The sequence below is a fragment of the Cervus canadensis genome, chromosome 11 (assembly GCF_019320065.1).
Source record: "Cervus canadensis isolate Bull #8, Minnesota chromosome 11, ASM1932006v1, whole genome shotgun sequence".
Classification (NCBI taxonomy): domain Eukaryota; kingdom Metazoa; phylum Chordata; class Mammalia; order Artiodactyla; family Cervidae; genus Cervus; species Cervus canadensis.
Window position 1 is genome coordinate 48,779,002 of NC_057396.1, and position 21,128 is coordinate 48,800,129.

A 21,128-nucleotide genomic window follows, 5' to 3' on the forward strand; every position below is an offset into this window, starting at 1 on the left:
AATTTTAGCCAACACTTCCAAAGTTGAATCTATCAAGGTACTTCCTTCCACAGTATGGAAATGTCTGTAACATAAAATTTCAATATCAAAGAAAGCTGTCAGTCAAGTGTAAAAATGGGTAACAGCATTTTCTGACATGCAAAGTTTCAAAATTAATTCCCCTTTCTCAGGAAGCTAATGGAGGATGTGTTCTATCAAATAAGATGGAGTTTTTTTTTATTTTCTTCCCATGTAGGTTACCACAGAGCATTGAGTAGAGATCCATGTGCTATAGAGTAGGGTTCTTACTAGATACCTGCTTTATACATGATAGTGTATATGTCAGTCCTGTTCTCCCAGTTCACCACCCTCTCCTTCTGCAGCCTCACTGGGATCCATACATCCAAGGAATAAACTAATTTTTGAAAATGATTGGCTCCATGACAAAAATAGTAAGTGTTAGTTGCTCAGCTGTGTCTGACTCTTTGTGAACCCATGGACTGTAGCCCACTGGACTCATGTTCATCTGTCCATGGAATTCTCCAGGCAGGAATACTGGAGGGGGTTGCCATGGAAAAGATTCCTATCTCCAGGGAATCCTCCTGACCCAGGGATCAAACCCGGGTCTCCTGCATTGTAGGCAGATTCTTTGCTGTTTGAGCCACCAGAGAATAGAACAGGGTAATTTGAGAGTAGCCAAAGGACTACTTTAATCCTCATAACAAAGCTTATAAAACTGATGCTACAAACCTATCTGACATGAAGAAACTCAGGCCTTGAGAAGTTAAGTGACTTGCCCAAGGTCGCACAATTAATAATGGCAGAACAAAGCTTTAGTCTAGCAAATGGAAAATTAATTTAGATTTTAAAAGTTTTAAGAGTGCAGTAGCCCCTCATTCTTTTCATCCCCTTTAAAATTTTTCCACTTTCTGCTGGAAATAGATTGTTAAGATTAACATATAGGCCAAGGGTTTTTTTTTTTAAATCAAGCTATAATTGATTTACAATGTTGAATTAATTTCGGCTGTATAGCAGAGTCACTAAGTTATAAATAAATATATATTTTCTATTGTTTATCATGGAATATATAGGACCTTGTTTATCTGTCCTATATATACTAGTTTGCATCTGCTAATCCCCGACTTGAAATCCTTTCTCCCCCCACCGCCTGCATCCCCAATCACAAGTTGGCAACCACAAGTCTGTTCTCTGTATCTGTGAGTCTGTTTCTGTTTCATAGGTATGTTCATTTGTGTCGTATTTTTAGATTTCACATATGAGTGATACGCTGTTTTTGTCTTTCTCTGTCTGACTTACTTCACTTAGTATGATAATCTCTAGGTCCATCCTTGTTGTTGCAAGTGGCATTATTTCATTCCTTTTTATGGCTGAGTAATATTCCATTGAATATGTGTACCATATTTTCTTTATCCATTCCTCTGTTGATGGACATTTAGGTTGCTCCCATGTCCTGGCTATTGTAAATAGTGCTGCTCTGAATATTAGGGTGCATGTATTTTTTAGAACTAGTTTTCATACAAGGTCCTTACTATTTTACTTCTTGTCTAAATTACCAAATGTCCCCAAGTCTTGGAGTATATAAACAATTATGTGTTGAAATGCAGATGTTAGGAGTATGCCTGAAAAATCTCTGTGGTAGTAGGAGCAGCATTTTGAGGTGTAAATTATTGCCTTTTAAACTAAATGGGAATTACTCATACGTTGGGAAAGTTGGGTAGTCCCTGAAACTTTTTTTTAAAAGGAAGATTAGATAGAAGTGGAGGCTGTTCTCCTGGCAATAATTTCTGATTGTAGAAAGTACTTTTTCTTTAACTTGTGCCTGGCCAACTTGGAAAGTTTCTGTGGCCTTGGCAAAGTTAATCATATCTAGATTCTGAACAGGAAACCTTTGATAATATGCCCTAAATAAAGCCTTATTACTTTTCAGAAGTATAAATGAAAGAGTGAGAAAGAAAAAAAATCTGAAGGGGACTTCCCTGGTGTTCTGTGGTTAAGAAACTGCCTTGCAATGCAGGGGACGCAGGTCTGATCCCTGGTCAGGGAACTGATATCCCACATGCCACAGAGCAGCTGAGCCCTTGCACCACAACCAGAGTCCACGTGCTGCAATGAAAGATTCTGCGTGATGCAACAGAGGTCCTGTGCACCACAATGAAGACCTGACGCAACCAAAGAAATATATTTTTTTAAAAATCTGAGAATTAGTGCAGCATTGGAATAAAGTACAGAGACTTTGAAGAGTGATGGAACTGGAGTTGAATCCTGTTACTGCCACTTGGTAGTTGTATAACCTTGGGCAAGTTGCTTTGTGTATCTAATCTGTTTTCTCATCTGTGAAATGGGGATAAAAATATCTTTCAGAGTTTTGTAAGAATTAAATCGAATTATGCTTGTAAATTGGAACAGTGACTCACTGTTGTGTACAGCAGATGTTAAGTACTACTGCTACCATATCCTAGGTCTAGACATTAAAATTTCATTCAAGATCCTTAGAATCTATAATAATATGTTTGGCATGCCATGTTATTGTTGTTATATATACTCAAATTAATATATGCATAGATGAGTTTGTGAGTGTGAGTAAAATTAAAGAGTTCTGCTTTTAGTTTTCCAGTAGGAATTCAAGTGTAACCAGCAAACCAGAAAAATAGGTCTAAAGTTGTAGTTTACTTCCACAGAAGAAGTTTTTCTATCAGAAGGTAGGTTTACACATTTACTGAGCAACTACCAGATTTATTTGATTCTTTTAAAAGATATCTTATTTTACTTAGTCACTATAATTTAAGGCAGAAAGAGTTTAGATCAGTTGAATTTGCCCAAGTTCATACTGTGTTAGGAATTATAGGGCAGTGGTAGGAACTGTCATGCGAAGAGTTGACTCATTGGAAAAGACCCTGATGCTGGGAGGGATTGGGGGCAGGAGGAGAAGGGGACGACAGAGGATGAGATGGCTGGATGGCATCACCAACTCAATGGACATGAGTTTGAGTAAACTCCGGGAGGTGGTGATAGACAGGCAGGCCTGGTGTGCTGTGATTCATGGGGTCGCAAAGAGTCGGACACGACTGAGCGACTGAACTGAACTGAACTGAACTAATGAGGAGTTTGAACTCCTCTGTCACTGCAAACCATATACTCTCCTTTGTATTTCTAGCATCTCTCTCTCAACTTGGAAAACTAAAAATTATCAGTACCTAGGCCACATCCCAGATGGTTTAAATCAATTTCTTGAGTTAGACCTAAGCATCAGTATTTTTAAAAACTTCCCAGGTAATTTTATTACATGGATTGAGACCCACTAATCTGTTTCAGTGCCTAGTAGAAAATGATATTCAATAAATACTTGACTGTTGAGAGAATACATCCTTGATTGCCCAGCTGCCTCATTGTAATTCATTCCGTATTATAGTCAACCTAGAGTACTTCTGTATTCACTTAAATTTTTTTTTTTTTTGGATGTAAATACTACTTTATAGGAATAGAGGACCAAGTTAAAGGACACATAAAGAGGCAAACAGCCAAATGTTGACATTCTATCACTTAAATTTTTAAAGGGGACTTTATATTATACTTTATACATACCCGCGGTTTGGTCCCATAGCATGTGTAAGATCTCAGGCAGTAGTTAATGTTTTGCTCGTAAAAGAGTTCTGAATTTCCTTCATTACTGGAAAGAAGAGTAGATATGGAAATAGAGGAAGACTTAGGGTTTTTCTTTCTTATGTTCCATCCAAAGTTGAAGACATAGGTTGTAGGTGGATATTTATTGATTAGCTTTGTTTTAAAATGATTTAATATTTTTAAATGATACATTGTTCAAAAATAGAAAGATAGAAAGGGATGTGCATTGAAAATTGTTCCTCTCTCCTCCTAGTCATAGTTCCCCTCCCAGGTTACCATCAATGTTATATCAGTATACTTCCAGAGATAGTCTGAACATACATAAGGAATTGTATTTATATGTATTTCCCATTTTTACCCATATGGTAGTATGTGCATCATGTTTGTTTACTTCACAGTGTATCATATCTATAAATAAGGAATTTTATCAATATATAATTGCTTTTTATAACTATTGTTTCTCTATATACCAAAATTTATTTTAATCAGTTACCTGCTGATACTTAGGTTATTTTCAGTTTTTCTCTAACAGACAATGGTACATTGACTAGATAAGTCATTTCAGTTATGTGTAAGCTTATCTTCAAATAAATGCCCAGAAATTCAAGGTATTGATACGGCCAGTTTGCCATTTGGTTGGGAAATGACATAGAAGCATGAAAAAAAAAGGAAGATTAAAGGTATGACGAAGCAATAGTGACCAAAAATTATTGTGGTAGGAACAATATTAAACTGGGTTGAAAGGATAGGAATGAGCCTATAGCCAAGAATAAGGTGAGAGAACTTGTGTATATATATGCAATATGTTTGTGATTAAAATATACTAATGAATTTCCTAAAATCCTAAAGTTTTTATACATATTTGAGCTTTTCAAAACACATTTTAATGTAATACTTACTGTATAAAAACTCTTCATATCTTTATGAGAAATGCTGTTTTCATTTCAGGTTTAATATTTTGATCAAGATTTTATCTTTTCATGCATGACTATGTTTTATTTGTAATCTCTCTCTTTTTCTTACCCTTAGCCCTGGAAGAAAGCGGGACTTTTCTCCTGTTCCTTGGAGTCAGTACTTTGAGTCCATGGAAGATGTAGAAGTAGAGAATGAAACTGGCAAGGATATATCCTTTGCAAACTCGCTTATTCCTTAATAAATTTATAGTGTCTACAAAGATTTGTATAGTTCCTAAAATGTTCTTTATTTTTGCTGTTTATTTCATTTTTATTCCGTCTGTTCCTTGCACAACATGGGATGTTACTTGTAAGACTATTAATATCTTACTTGGCTATAATTGTCTAATACATGGGAAGGGATTAAGAAATTAAATTCCTGAAACTGATATATCTTTTGAGGAACGGTTTCATGAGTGAAGTGAGTTGAACCAGTTTATTGTCTAGAAACCAGGAATTATGTCCTCATTAGGGCAAAGGGAATAGTTCGGTGTATTTTTTTTTTCAATTGAAAAAGTGTCACACAGCTCCCATGCCTCAAAAACAGGTCTGGTGTCTCAGAAACTTCTCCGTAAGTTCCTCTTAAGCTTGGAAGGCTGTAGCTTTGCTTATAGCTTAGTCCTGTCTGAATTTTCTGATTGGTATCATCATAATTAAGTAATCAAAAATTTCAGTGAGCAAAAGCTTAGTTATGTTATCTTTAACTATTCATACACTTTTCGAGTTTACAAGAGTGGTTCAGAGGGTCCAGTCCTACTCCTTCTGCATGGAGGAGGCCATTCTGCCCTTTCCTGGGCTGTGTTCACGGTAAGTAAGTAGTTGATAGTGGAAGTTAACGTTAGCTCAATGAAACTATCAGCCATGCCATGTAGGGCCACCCAGGATGGATCGGTTATGGTGGAGAGTTCTGACAAAATGTGGTCCACTGGAGAAGGGAATAGCAAACCACTTCAGTATTCTTGCCTTGAGAAACCCATAAACAGTATGAAAAGGCAAAAAGATAGGACACTGAAAGATGAACTCCCCAGGTTGGTAGGTGCCCAGTAGGCTACTGGAGATCAGTGGAGAAATAACTCCAGAAAGAATGAAGAGACGAAGCCAAAGCAAAAACAACACCCAGTTGTGAATGTGACTGGTGATAGAAGCAAAGTCCGATGCTGTAAAGAGCAATATTGCATAGGAACCTGGAATGTTAGGTCCGTGAATCAAATTGGAAATCAATCAAATCAAAGGCAAATTGGAAATGGTCAAACAGGAGATGGCAAGAGTGAATGTCAACATTTTGGGTATCAGTGAACTAAAATGGACTGGAATGGGTGAATTTAACCAGATGACCATTATATTTACTAGTGTGGGCAAGAATCCCTTAGAAGAAATGGAGTAGCCCTCACAGTCAACAGAAGAGTCCAAAATGCAGTACTTGGATACAATCTCAAAAACGACAGAATGATCTCTGTTCGTTTCCAAGGCAAACCATTCCGTATCAAAATAATTCGAGTCTATGCCCTGACCAGTAGTGCTGAAGAAGCTGAAGTTGAATGGTTCTGTGAAGACCTACAAGACCTTCTACAACTAACACCCAAAAAAGACGTCCTTTTCATTATAGGGGACTGGAATGCAAAAGTAGGAAGTCAAGAAACACCTGGAGTAACAGGCAAATTTGGCCTTGGAGTACAGAATGAAGCAGAGCAAAGGCTAATAGAGTTTTGCCAAGAGAACACACTGGTCATAGCAAACACCCTCTTCCAACAACACAGGAGAAAACTCTACACATGGACATCACCAGATGGTCAACAATGAAATCACATTGATTATATTCTTTGCAGCCAAAGACGAAGAAGCTCTATACAGTCAGCAAAAATAAGACGGGGAGCTGACTGTGGCTCAGATCATGAACTCCTTATTGCCAAATTCAGACTTAAATTGAAGAAAGTAGGGAAAACCACTAGAACATTCAGGTATGACCTAAATCAAATCCCTTACTATTATACAGTGGAAGTGAGAAATAGATTCAGGGGATTAGATCTGATAGACGAGTGCCTGATGAACTATGGATGGAGGTTCTTGACATTGTACAGAAGACAGGGATCAAGACCATCCCCAAGAAAAAGAAATGCAAAAAAGCAAAATGGCTGTCTGAGGAGGCCTTACAAATAGCTGTGAAAAGAAGAGAAGTGAAAGGCAAAGGAGAAAAGGAAAGATATACCCATTTGAAGGCAGAGTTCCAAAGAATAGCAAGGAGAGATAAGAGCGCCTTCCTCAGTGATCATTGCAAAGAAACAGAGGAAAACAATAGAATGGCAGAGACTAGAGAGCTCTTCAAGAAAATTAAGAGATACCAAGGGAACATTTCATGCAAAGATGGGCACAATAAAGGACAGAAATGGTATGGATCTAACAGAAGCAGAAAATATTAAGAAGAGGTGGCAAGAATGCACAGAAGAACTATATGAAAAAGATCTTCATGACCCAAATAATCACAATGGTAGGATCACTCACCTAGAGCCAGGCATCCTGGAATGCGAAGTCAAGTGGCCTTAGGAAACATCACTGAACAAAACTAGTGGATGTGATGGAATTCCAGTTGAGCTATTTCAAATCCTAAAAGATGATGCTGTGAAAGTGCTGCACTCAATATGCCAGCAAATCTGGAAAACTCAGCAGTGGCCACAGGACTGGAAAAGCTTAGTTTTCATTCCAATCCCAAAGAAAGGCAGTGCCAAAGAATGTTCAAACTACTGCACAATTGCACTCATCTCACACGCTAGCAAAGTAATACCCAAAATTCTCCAAGCAAGGCTTCAACAGTACATGAACAAAAACATATTCTAAAACTCTTATCAGTAGTATGGTATTGGCAGAAAGAATCCAGAAATAAGCCCATGTATAAAAATAGGTTATTATAAAAAAATCCAAATGGATTAAACTACTGAATTTTAAAAGATGATAAGAACATTAATATATGGTGTGGGGCAGCCACATGAAGTGGAAGCCATAAGAAAAAGATTGATAAGTTCAACTTTACTGAAACCAAAAATTCCAAGGACTCCAAGAAGACTCCATGGGGAAAAGATAATCTCTAAAATAAATGGTGTTGGGAAAACTGAATAACTCCATGCAAAACATGTCTCTCTCACACACACAGGAATATTCAGCCATGAAAAAGAAAGGAATCTTGCTGTTTGCAACCACATGGAGGACCTTGAGTGCGTTGTGGTAGATGAAATAAGTCAGATAAAGACAAATAATATATGTTCTCCGTTACATGTAGAATCTAAAAAATCTGACTTCATAGAAATAGAGATTAGAATGGTGATTGTCAAGGGCTAGGAGGTGGGAATAAACTGTGGAAAATTCTGAAGGAGATGGGACTACCAGACCACCTGACCTTCCTCTTGAGAAACCTGTATGCAGGTCAGGAAGCAACAGTTAAAACTGGACATGGAACAAAAGACTGGTTCCAAATAGGAAAAGAAGTACATCAAGGCTGCATATTGTCACCCTGCTTATTTAACTTACATGCAGAGTACATCATGAGAAACGCTGGGCTGGATAAAGCACAAGCTGGAATCAAGATTGCCGGGAGAAATATGAATAACGTTAGATATGCAGGTGACACCACCCTTATGGCAGAAAGTGAAGAGGAACTAAAAAGCCTCTTGGTGAAAGTGAAAGAGAAGAGTGAAAAAGTTGGCTTAAAGCTTAACATTCAGAAAACTAAGATCATGGCATCTGGTCTCATCACCCCATGGGAAATAGATGGGGAAACAGTGGAAACAGTGTCACACTTTAGTTTTTTGGGCTCCAAAATCACTGCAGATGGTGACTGCAGCCATGAAATTAAAAGACGCTTACTCCTTGGAAGGAAAGTTATGACCAACCTAGATAGCATATTAAAAAGCAGAGACATTACTTTGCCAACAAAGGTCCGTCTAGTCAAGGCTATGGTTTTTCCATTGGTCATGTATGGATGTGAGAGTTGGACTGTGAAGAAAGCTGAGCACCAAAAAATTGATGCTTTTGAACTGTGGTGTTGGAGAAGACTCTTGAGAGTCCCTTGGACTGCAAGGAGATCCAGCCAGTCCATCCTAAAGGAGATCAGTCCTGGGTGTTCCTTGGAAGGACTGATGCTGAAGCTGAAACTCCAATACTTTGGCCACCTGATGCAAAGAGCTGATTCATTTGAACAGACCCTGATGCTGGGAGGTACTGGGGGCAGGAGGAGAAGGGGACGAGAGAGGATGAGGTGGCTGGATGGCATCACTGACTCGATGGGCATGAGTTTTAGTAAACTCTGGGAGTTGGTGATGGACAGGGAGGCCTGGCGTGCTGTGATTCATGGGGTCGCAAAGAGTCGGACACGACTGAGCGACTGAACTGAACTGAGGACGTGGGGGAATGGGGAGATGTTGGTCAAAGGGTACCAACTCCCAGCTGTAAGATGAATTAGTTCTGGGAATCTGTTAAGTGTACAACATAGTGACTAATTAATTGTATGGTATTAATACTTGAAAGTTTTTAAGAGAATAGATATTAAATGTTATCCACACACACAAATGATGATTATGTGAGAGGCTGGAGGTTATTGTGATAACTATTTTGCATATACACATGTATCAAATGATCACATCCAGTGCCTTAAACTTAAATGTTATATGTCAATAATATTTCAGCAGAGTTGGGGGAAAAGATCATAGAGAACATCCAAAGAGATGACATTTAGATGGCAAATCATGAGCTTTTTTCTCCTCTCTTTCTTACTAATTTTCTATATTTTTATAATGTGAATATATTAAAAATGTTTAGTCAAAAATAAAATGAGAAAATGTGATTTAAGAGCTTTGATTTGTTTTATGTTATACATTGACTGTTATGTTAGTAGCTTACCTTGGTTCTGGTATTATTTTTACTGCTAGTTGTATGATCCCAAGAAAATAATTTCCTTTCTCTTGACTTCAGTTTCCTCATTCATGAAATGTAGGAGTTAGCCTAGATAGTTGTCCTATCTTTTTCTTAAAAGTTAAAAAAGTGTCGATGACGTTTACTAACACTAATTGTGATGTATTACTGTCAAAGAGTCTAGTTCATTTGAGGAAGAAGATCCTCAATTTCAGGTTTGTTTAAACCAATAAAATTGTACTTGCTTATGATATTATGATTTTCAATATATTTTTAATTGGCACAAACTTATGTGTACTGCTGCTCTATCTTAAGTGAATCTTTGGTAGATTTTATGACTTGTGCTGCTTTCAAGGTTATTTCATTATCTGAGTGTCACATTTGTGTGATATGCTGAACCAAGATATAGACTGACTCACTGGTTCTTATCTAGAGAATTTCCCTTCTAGAATAGGGAAAAGATAACCAGTGAGTGTGGATGAAAATCACAGGTGATAGCAGAGTTCAGAGGGGCTTTGCTTAGAGGTGCTTATTCTGTTTCATGGAAAGCTAGGAAGAGTTAAATTTTAAAGAGGGATTTCATATTTTGAAGTTGGGATAGAGCCAGAATGTGTACTAAAAAAACAGAGTCATTAGTTTTAAAATTTTTCTTCAAAGGGGAATTCCTTTGATTCCTTTGGGATCCTTTAATTCTGATGGCAGTTCACCCAACAAAGTTATCATTGGTAATGGGGAAAGTTTTGCTAACCCTGATGTATCTTAATACTTTCCGTTTTCCTCCTAGGCAGCAATCATTAGTAGAGTTCAATGTAGGATTGTGGCTTTGGATCTTCGAGGTCATGGTGAGTGAAGTTCTTAATTACTCACTGACTCAATGACATATTTGCCAACCCTTTTGAATAGTGTAAAGTATTAAAAAGTTCACTGGGTTTGGTCATTTCCATTTTGGCATTTTGAGGGAAATCCTAGCTTTTAGTTTTCACAAATATTTTATAAATTCACACACATATATATCTTGTTGAGAAAATGTCTGCTAATGTGACCAAATTCCAGTTCTGGTGGTGTATAAGGAATGTGGAAAAATCTGCTACTGTAATTATCCTTCTTCATAAAGATACATCTGTAACAGAAAATCCTTGCTGTGTCTATCATGTACAATTATAAAGTCCCCATTTCATTATCCTAAAGTGAGATTTTTGGAAGCCAGTACTCTGATTTTATCATTTATCTCCTTGGGAATTTTATTTTTAAAATATTTTCTTTTTAGGTGAAACAAAAGTCAGGAATTCTGAAGACCTGTCTGCGGAAACAATGGCAAAGTAAGTAATATGTTTATACAATCACCTGGCTTACATTACTACCATAAATAATAATATATCTTTATGGCTCTCCTGGTGAGATTGTTGAACAATAAATAACAGAGAACATTTTACTTCTTTTTTCTTTCCTCTTTATCTGGTGTTTCTTTAGTACTTAATATTGAAAGAAACCTCCAGTTTCTTGGTATATTCAATATGATGGTCATCATTTAAAATGATGCCCTGAAAATTCTTCAGGGAACAGTTTAGTCTGTATTAGCTTTTGAAAAGTTTCCTTCTGTTCACACAGTTGAATAAAATCTGAATATCTACTGGGGACCCAAGCTTGAAAAATAGTTGTTTACAAAAGGCCCTCTAGGATATTCTTAGATTCCTGTCCACATGCCTTTTCCAGCTTTATAGTAAGATGGGAACAAGGTATTAAAGAATTAACTGATTATACTCTGAACTGCAAAGTAAAAGATGAGTACAGCACCTACAGTGGCTCTCAAACCTGGCCATTCATCAGAATTATCTGAGAAATGATTTAAAGTACAGATCATTCAGCCCTGCCTCACAGCTTTTGAATTAATGCTTCTACCAGTGGGTCTGGGCATTTATGTTTTGATAAATTTCTATAAAGGAATCTGATGCAGCCAGTCCCATGACTGGTATTTGGGAACCACTATTCTGTATTGTATGGACTTCCCTGGTAGCTCAGTGGTAAAGTATCTGCCTGCCAATGCAGGAGACACGAGCTTGATCCTTGGGTTGGGAAGATCCCCTAGAGTAGGAAATGGCAACCCACTCCAGTATTCTTGCCTGGAACATTCTGTGGACAGAGGAGCCTGGTGGGCTACAGTCCATGGGGTCACAAAGAGTTGGGCACGACTGAGTACATACACACACAACGTTCTGTATTGTAAACAGGCTTTTTCAAGCTGCCTTGCTTTTAACACGTGCTCTCTCATGTGTTTAATGCATGCGCGCTCAAGTATTTTTTTGGCACCAAAAATACCTTGTCCCTTCTTACTTTAGCAGCTTGAATCTCAATATAAGTAAAGTTGAATCTGGACATAAGTTCTGTTTTTCCTTCAGAACCCAAACTCATGTGGCCAAAATTGTATTGTTATAGTAGATATTATTTATGTGATTTCTATCTTCCAGGCTTTATTAAGTGTAAATTAAACATTTATTTAGAATAAATTATTTGTTTTAATCCATAGTGTAAATTTTGTCACCTTTTTATCAATGAGGAAACTGGCACAGTAACTAACCGTGTGAGGTCACACAGTTAATGGACCTGAACTGTGATCATTCAGCCATAGTACTTGGCAAAGAGAGAGAAATAACAATGTGTGAGAACCATTCAGCTCAATAATCATGTGCCTGAGAAACCACGAAAGGAGAGCCAAGAATCTGCTCCCTCATTTTTTCCTTTGTAATATGAGAACAGTAAAGCCTGAAATAATCAAGCATGTAATACCCATAGAAAGATTTGCAGATGATTTTTAAAGGGTACAAAAAAGTGAAATATATCTTCTAAGTGGCCAGTCAGCCAGACAAGGATGTGATAGCTTGACTGACATTCAAGAAGAAATTAAAGAATTGATGATGACCTTAAGGAAATATTGCCTAATCATGTATGAATCTGGGACAATCAGGAGAGAGAAATCAGATAGTAATAAACAAGGAAAGCTTAATATAAAGATTTATTAATTATAACGGGACTGGAGTAATGAGGAATTGGCTGGTAAAAAGTAAGAGCTCTAAAGAATATAAGGTTAATTAAGTTGATTATGGGAATCAATGTCACAGTGTATACATATGTCAAATCATCACATTGTATACTTTTTAAGTATATTATAATTTTATCTATCAGTTACATCTCAGTAAAGCTGGGAACAAGTTTGAAAAACAGAAGGAAAGACTAGAAATAGCAGATGTAAGAAGCAGCCACTTCCTATTTCCCCTCAGACTGAGACAGCACCTGAGTGGAAAAGATTGAGATCTAGACCTTGTTGGAGAGGGCACTAGTGATGGCTTACTGAAGGTATAGAAGTCACTTTGATGCCAGAACTTGCCAGAAATCTGCCCTTTTGGGTTCGGGGAAGCTGTTCACATGGAGTTGTCTCACCAGAGGCAGTCTGCAGCAGAATTACCAGGGATGGTTCCAGAGATCTGCAGTACAGCATGATGCCTAGTTAATGATGCTGTGCACTTAGAAGTTTGTTAGGAGGGTAGCTCTCATGTAAAGTCTTTCTACCATGCATATGTATGCATTCACACACACACACATGAGCAGTGCAAGGAATCTTGAAGGTGATGGATGTGTTTATTCCCTTGATCATGGTGATGATAACAGGAGTTGATCATGGTGATGATAATAGGAGTGTATACTTACCAAATGTATACATTAATTATGTACCATTTTTATATACCAATTATACTTCAAAAATCTAGGGAGAATAAAAGAACACTAGGGATGGGGGGATGGAGTGTTTGGAGAAACCTTCTGTGTTGCAAGAGCTGGTCACCAGAAGAGCTGTGGGTGCTGCAGATCCTGGATGCTAGACAAGCTCCAGGAGCTTGTGGGGTCAGTGCACACCGGGAACAAAACCCTCTCTGCAGTATCTCTCCTTTGCCCTCCACTGGCATAGCTTGACATCTTGCCAGCTAGCAAAGGAAAAATATTGAAAGGCCTCATCCAGTTATTGCGGAACATGTAAATGGTGAATAAGAGCTAAGAGATAATAAGTTGATAACTCACACAAAAAGTTCAAAAGAAAATAAATGATTAAAACCTTCTGTAAGAGTTGAAGATAATTACCAAGAATCAGAAGAGCCAACAAGTTGGATTCTTGCTGAAATAGGTGAAGCAATAAAACATTTATATTGTTTCTGAATTCAATCACTCTGTGAAACAAAAATCTTAAAATGGGCATTTTAATGGGCAGTTGGTGGGTTTTCAAGTAGCCCTGACAGATGGGTTTTGCCTTTCACATCAACTTAGAACCTAAACTCTATGTAAAAATGAAACTCCACTGAAAGTAGAAGAGCTGAGATTCAAGCTCAGCTTACTCTGATACTACATTTTCTGTCATGTCTGTGATACGCTATACTGCTTCTCAGGAAATGAACTAGTATTAATAAATATGACAGGATCCCCCTAGATAGCATCTACCAAAATTGTATATCCAGTTACTAACTAGATAATCTTTCATAGCATCCTTTTATTTTACTCATTAAACCTAACAAACCAAAACTTTTAGCCTTAAATTTAACTGAGGGAATATTAAAAATTATTTGTTTTTGCTTATAAAGTTGAGTGGCCTGCTTATTTCTCATTCACATTGTCTGTAGATATTGCAGCTATCCTATTCATGTCTCTAATTGTTGTTTGAGATTTTTAAGATTAATTTCTTCAGAAATAATAATACTTATTTTTGCCATTCTGAATACTGTGGAGAACCATATTTGAAAGACTGTGTCCCTACATTCACAGCTGCTATATGGCTGACAGTGCGTGAGTGCCTGAGGTATGTAGTGACACTCAGCAAGACAAACTGCTTGAAGTTGACTGACTGACTCACTCTCAGAAGACAGTAGAGCCAGTGGTCTCTAGAAACGCACCTTACTTACTCTTCCTATAGCAAAGAAGGCCCATACACAAATGAAAAACAAAGTTTCTGCTTTACTTCTCCTTTTCAAATCTTTGGGGTTTGACTTTGTTAAATAGGTTCACTTGTAATAAAAGACTGGAACAACAACAACAAAAAATAATAAAGACTGGAACAGAAGCCAGTAAAAATTAGCTCTGAACATTTTTCTGATTTCTCAGAACACTAAATTTGCGTTCATACTTCAAACAACTTTACATGACAAATTATAAATAATAATTAATATTTGTATAACACCTTACTCTCTTCAAAGTAAAGTGATGAAAGTACTCTTTTCACTACTGAGTGTCTCAGTAATCCTCAGAGCAATCCAGAATAGTAGTTGATCTTCTTATCTTCATTTTATAGATGTTGAAACTCTAAGAGATTAAGTAACAAATCCAAGTTCACACAGTAAAAAATAAACTAGATCTGCAGTTCATCTTGCAGGTGATGTCAAACTGCTACATTATAATGCTTAAAAAAATTGTTTTCCTATTTCATGGATGGGGAAACTGAGGCATAGAGCAGTTGAATGATTGTTCAGAGTTTCAGGCCTATTTTAGGTTTAAAATAAAGGTAGATATTTATGTAATTGTACTAAATGTGTGGAACAGTGAAAGTGTGATGTAAAGGGAAATCAAAGTTTTGGTTCTTAGCTCTTCTTGTATAGGTGCTGGGGACTGTGTTAGGAGGTTTACTTAGGTGCATTTGCAAGATGGTCTATTAGACCTTTACAGCCCTGGGATTATTAGTTACAGACCAAAGGAGAGAATTAGGAAAGAAAACCATTTTTACAGTGTTGTTAGAGAGTAATATGCCCTGCTTTATTTCCTTCTCTGCAGAGATGTTGGCAATGTGGTTGAAGCCATGTATGGGGACCTCCCTCCTCCAATTATGCTCATTGGACATAGCATGGGCGGTGCTATTGCAGTCCACACAGCATCGTCCAGCCTGGTGCCAAGCCTGTTGGGTCTGTGCATGATTGATGTTGTGGAAGGTAAGTTTTCTTAGTGCTGACTAAATCAAAATCTTTGACTTATAAAAGATATCCATGGTAGATTATTGTTATCTTGTCTTTATTTATTGTTGACTTTCATCTTGAAGTATGTCCCTCTGTCTTTTGTATCTTTTTTAAATGTCTTTAAATGTTATTTTGTAGCAAAGGCATTCCAAGTATTTTTTTATTTGAATATAATTGACATTTAATTTTTCAAATGTACATCATCATGGCTTGATATATGTGTATATTGTGAAATTATCACAATATATCTAGTTAACGTATGTCATCACACAAAGTTACAGATTTTTTTTGTGTGTGTGATGAGAACTTATAAGATCTTAGCAACTTTTCACATATGCAATATGGTATTATTAACTATAATCACCATGCTATGCATTACATACCGGACTTATTTTATTAGTGGAAGTTTGTACTTTTCACACCGTCACTCATTTTGTCCACACCTCACATTATATAATCATTTTACATGCCATCAGAAACTCTACATAAACATTGTTTATGGCTGCATAATATTTCAATTGTATGTACATCCCATAGTTTTATTTACTATTTAAAAAGAAACTGCCATGTTTTTTCTGATCCAGCCTCAGAAGTCACACTATTGCTTGTGTAAGTCAGCTCTATTCAATGTGGAGGGACTACTGAATACCAGGAGGCAAAAGTCATTGGAGGACATCTTAGAAGGAAGTAATCACATCAGTCTTCTGAATTTTCTTAAACTGCTTTTTCCCTCCATGTGTCACTTAACTCTGTCATTGAGGGGAGATATATAGTATATAGTTGACTCTTTAAGTTATGTTGACTCAGAATATGTTAAGTGCTGTGGTTAAAATTTTTTGTTTAACATCTAGGTACAGCCATGGATGCACTTAATAGCATGCAGAATTTCTTACGTGGTCGTCCTAAAACCTTCAAGTCTCTGGAGAATGCCATTGAATGGAGGTAACCTACAAATTTATATTGTCTATATTTTATTTTATTTATTTATTTTATTGTCTATATTTTAAATGTTAGGTTTAGCTTTTCTTTTTCATCAGCTCAAGCACCAAGTTGAAGGGAATGGTTCAGTTTCCAAGCCTCAGCTTTGTTGTAATATGTATGGAAACATTTATATAAAGAGCAGTTTTAAAAAATAAACATTTTGGACTGCTCAGTTGTCTGAAACCCATCCTTTTTCTAATATACTATAGTACCTCCTAGAATCTTAACAATTATGGATTATCTGCTGTCTAGCTGTTCCCATCTCTAAGGTGAGATTTTGGACTAAACAAGACTGTAAGGCCTTTTCCACCTCTGATATGCCATGATTCTGTATTCACTTTCTTTGTTCCAGAGAAGGTGGAGAAACAGATGGGTGTAGGTTCCCTTCTCGGTTTTTATTTGCGTTTGGCCTAAATAAAAACCCTTTACTAGTTTTCATAGAAATTACTGACAGAATTGGCTATGGCTTCCACTTAAGTAAAGACTGTTCAGTCATTAATTTATTCACTAATTCAATAAATTATTTGACCATTTATTAAACATGTATTTATTGAACACTTTGTGCTAAAGGGTAATGATGCAAATATGAGTAAAACACTGTCCCTCCCCTACAGAGATCAGTTTTGGGATAAAATGTCTTCAGTATCCTTTCTTCCTACCTATTCCTCAAAATCCATTTCTAGTCCGCTCTCCAGAACACTTCCTATAACTTCTCCAAATCTCCCTGGTCATTCCCTCAGCAAAATTGCTAAAAACCTTCAAGTCTATATTACATTGTACTGTTTACCCCTTAAGTCTTCTAGTCTTTCTTTAAGGGATGTGCTTATATTGTTAATTTTTATTTCTGTCTTAATGCTCTTTCTGCATTATAAGATCAGAAGCTATTCTCTATTTCTTTTGTACTTTCATATAACATATACCATACTGCAGGTGGCTTTAGCAGGCAGAATGTATCTATTTACTGAGTCAGAGATATCAAGTGAGAATTAAGAACCTGGCAAATGTATCTTAGGGATTCCTCCTAGGACAGAGGATCTTATGCCAAATATGGCTTGCCAGAATGATGTTTGTGTTTGATATGGTTGCTTGTGCTTCCCCTGTTTACTACCATGATGTAAGATGCTCTCTTGGAAGTACCAAAGATCACTGAAGCAGCCACACTGAGAATACAACTCCTACTAGCTCAACATGTACCTTGGGCATCCTGCCTGCCCCCCCCAAGTAAGAACCAGTGAAAAAATTATCACAGATAACCTTTAAAATTTATTCAGTTAACACTTTTTTTTTCAAGTACCTAAGATGTATCAGTACCTGACCTAAGAACTGGGGATGAATTAGGCTTAGTTCCTTTCATCAAAAAACTGGAATACATACAAGTAATTATATAAACACAACACAACGAAGGAGGTACAGAAGATAAGTACCCAAACCAGTCTGAGGGTCATGGTGCACCTTCTCTTAAGGGGAGATAGAGTCTTGATTCTAGTATCAGATGTGGGATAGAATAAGCATTCTCTTTGTTGAATGTTAAAATGTTCTGGGTTCTATGAGAGCCACTGATTTTTAGATATCTTTTGAGCGTAAGAATCAGGAAGAATACTACCAGCTTTTTGGTAATTTTATTTTGTGTCTGAGGGATATCTGAATAGTTTATGACTCGTGGCCATTTTGGTTATTCCAGATTTGAGGTGGGGACAAGATGTTGAAATACAAGACCAATCTATTTAATCCAGTAAAGATTTAAAGCAAAGTGAATTTCTGCTTTTGTTCTCTCGGTCATGCAAATAAGAGGCAATAGGGTGTAGTCATTAAAAGCCTGGGCTTTGCAGTCAGAAATGGGTTCGGATCTTGGTTCTACCACCTAGATGCTCTGAGGAAAGCAGAATAGGGGAAGCAGTTGAGGAGGAAGGGTGATAACAAAAGTGAGAAATTGGTTAGGAAACATAGACTGTGATGGTCAGCATAGACTGTGATGGCAACAGAGGAAGTTATATGGTCATATTTGGAATGTATTTTGAAGGTAGAGCTGACAGGATTGCCTTATGGATTGTGTGTTGGGAGAGCAGGTGAGGGGAGATGCAGCTTTCAAGGATGACTACTAGGTTTTTAACCCAACAATTGATGAATGATAGAGACAAAGAGCAGCAGATTTGAGGGCAGGCAAGGGGCAGGAATCAGGACTTTTATTGGTCAAATAAAAATATTCTCTTTGAATATGCAAAAAAAAAAGAAAAGATTGAATGCAATCATTTAGTTGATAGAAAAAAGATGTAAGTACTGAGCTTTGAGATACACTACAGTATTTAGAGCTTGGGAAGGAAAGCAGTATCCATCAAAATAGACTGAAAAGGCACAGTTGGTGAGATAGAAGGAAAGCAAGAGAGTGTTAGCACTTTTGGAAGAAGAAATGATCTTTGTCAAATGCTGCTGAGAGATCAAGTGAGGTCAAGACTAAGAAATGACCATTAGGAATGGCCTGATGAAGGTGACCTTGACAAAGGAAATCTCCGAAAGTAAGTAGGGGATAAAAAGCTGATGCATGTTGGGAATGTTGGTTGAGGAAAGGATGTGAGGTGACAAAGTGGAGAAAGCAAGTAAGATAACTTTTTTGAGATAGAAGAGCAGAGAAGTAAGGTAGTATCTAGAAGTGAATGTGGGGTTGAAGATGTTTTTAAAGGATGTTTTATAATATCCACTAAATGTTTTATGTAATATCTACTAGAGAAAAAAATGACACAAATAAGAGACAGGATAAGTAAAGGAACAAGATCTTCATGAACAAATGAGCATTGAACCAGTGCCCAACGTTGGGCTTGAATAGGAACAGAAATAACTTCATATATTCAGTACTCTTCAAGGTAGAGTATGTGATTATAAATATGGGTGGATTTGTAGATTCAGTTGGTGGTAGAAAAATGAAATAGTATTTCTGATTGCTTCTGTTTATCATTAAAATAAGAAACAAAGTCATTATCTAAAGGGGGTTACAGTATAAAATTTTATGTGATTTTTTTAAGCTAAAAAATGAGATTTAAAGAAATGTGTTCTGGTGGCTTGCTTCAGGCAGTGTTTTCAGGTCCCCTGGGACAGGCAGTCATTTTCTTGGCCCTTAGTCAACTCCGAGAAGACTATTCTATTTATAGGGTCTGAGCTCCTAAGCCTCTATATCATGGCACGTAACACCCTCCAGGAGCTAACCCCTGCCTGTCCTGTTCTGTCACACTCTCCCGTTACTCTCCCCTGTTCCTCCTTGCTCTCTTCCCTCTAAGATCATCGTCCTACTGATCTTTTCACATCACAGTACCTTTGTTCACAGTGTGCCTTCTGCCTGTTTTGCTTTGACCACCCTCTCTTGTTTTCCACTTATCCTCAGTCCTGAGTTTAGGCAAGACTTTGGGAAGTTTTCTCTGACTTCATTCAGAATAAATGAGGTTCCTTTGAACCTTACTCTATTAAAATATTTGTTTTGTTTCTTTCTCCCCACTAAATTATGTGCTTCTTGAGCTCAGGCATGGGATATGGTATCAACCTCTTGGTAAATATTGCCAGGACTTAAGTGACTTCAGTGCCTTAATTTTTACTGCTTGGTATATCACCGTAATAACGAAATGGGAAGTAGTGGTAATCTCCATAGTAAGCTACATTGATAACCACACCTTTTTAGTAGCTCCCACAGAATTGCAAAATTATTGATTTGACCCTGCTGATATGATAAGATAAAGATGAATAACCTTCTCTCTCCTGTCTCACTTTTCTAGTGTGAAGAGTGGCCAGATTCGGAATCTGGAGTCTGCCCGTGTCTCAATGGTTGGCCAAGTCAAACAGTAGGTTTTATTTTTCCTCCCCTGCACTGGTTAGAGGCTGAAACATAATGAGGAATTATATATTGCTTTTTTGGTCATACATCTATTCTACTATGTTGGTGAATACCTTCATTATTTTAGATAATTTTTATAAGAGAACTCAGTTTGGCCAGTTGTGTAGATTTTCTCTTCTTTTTTTTTGCAGAAATCCCAAAGCCAAATAATGTCTTCTATATCATCGGTCTCCAACCTTTTTGGCACCAAGAACTGGTTTCATGGAAGACAATTTTTCTATGGACTGGGGGGCGGGGAGGGGATGGTTTGGGGATTATTCAAGCACATTACACTTATTGTGTACTTTATTTCTATTATTATAACATCAGCTCCACCTCAGATCATCAGGCATATTAGATCCTGGAGGTCGGGGACACCTGTTCTATATAATAATGAATTACCTTATTAGCACAACGATAGGTGTTGAAAGATGAAGAATACCAGAGAAAGGGCATTAAGTGTTCACTCTGGTGCTGGCAGCCATGGTTTCATTCTGGTAACAGTCTCCTTCTAAGCCAAACCTAGTTGTGAGGAAATCACGTTATAAAAAGCTTTGGCATAGCCTGAGTGAAAGTCAGATCTTAAGGATGAGCTAAGATTATTTATTATTTAACTTCTCTGGTGGCTTAGATGGTAAAGAATCTGCCTGCAATGTGGGAGACCTGGGTTTGATCCCTGGGTTGGGGAGATCCCCTGGAGAAGGAAATGACAACCCACTCCAGTATTCTTGCCTGGAGAATTCCATGGACAGAGTAGAGCTGGGCAGGCTATAGTCCATGGGATCACAAAGAGTTGGGCATGACTGAACAACTAACACTTGACTTCAAAAGATTATT

General features: G+C 37.3%; 1 protein-coding gene across 3 annotated transcripts in view; it reads left to right on the top strand.

Annotated features, from left to right (window-relative positions):
- Window positions 1-21,128, top strand: part of PPME1 (protein phosphatase methylesterase 1) — a 50,479-nt gene that overhangs the window by 16,187 nt on the left and 13,164 nt on the right. For all 3 annotated transcript variants that reach the window (XM_043482677.1, XM_043482678.1, XM_043482679.1), the window contains exons 2-8: window positions 4,651-4,744; window positions 5,289-5,381; window positions 10,258-10,315; window positions 10,741-10,792; window positions 15,276-15,430; window positions 16,306-16,396; window positions 20,194-20,259. In XM_043482677.1, coding sequence (XP_043338612.1) covers window positions 4,651-4,744; window positions 5,289-5,381; window positions 10,258-10,315; window positions 10,741-10,792; window positions 15,276-15,430; window positions 16,306-16,396; window positions 20,194-20,259 — 609 coding nt within the window. The remainder of the gene's footprint in view (window positions 1-4,650; window positions 4,745-5,288; window positions 5,382-10,257; window positions 10,316-10,740; window positions 10,793-15,275; window positions 15,431-16,305; window positions 16,397-20,193; window positions 20,260-21,128) is intronic.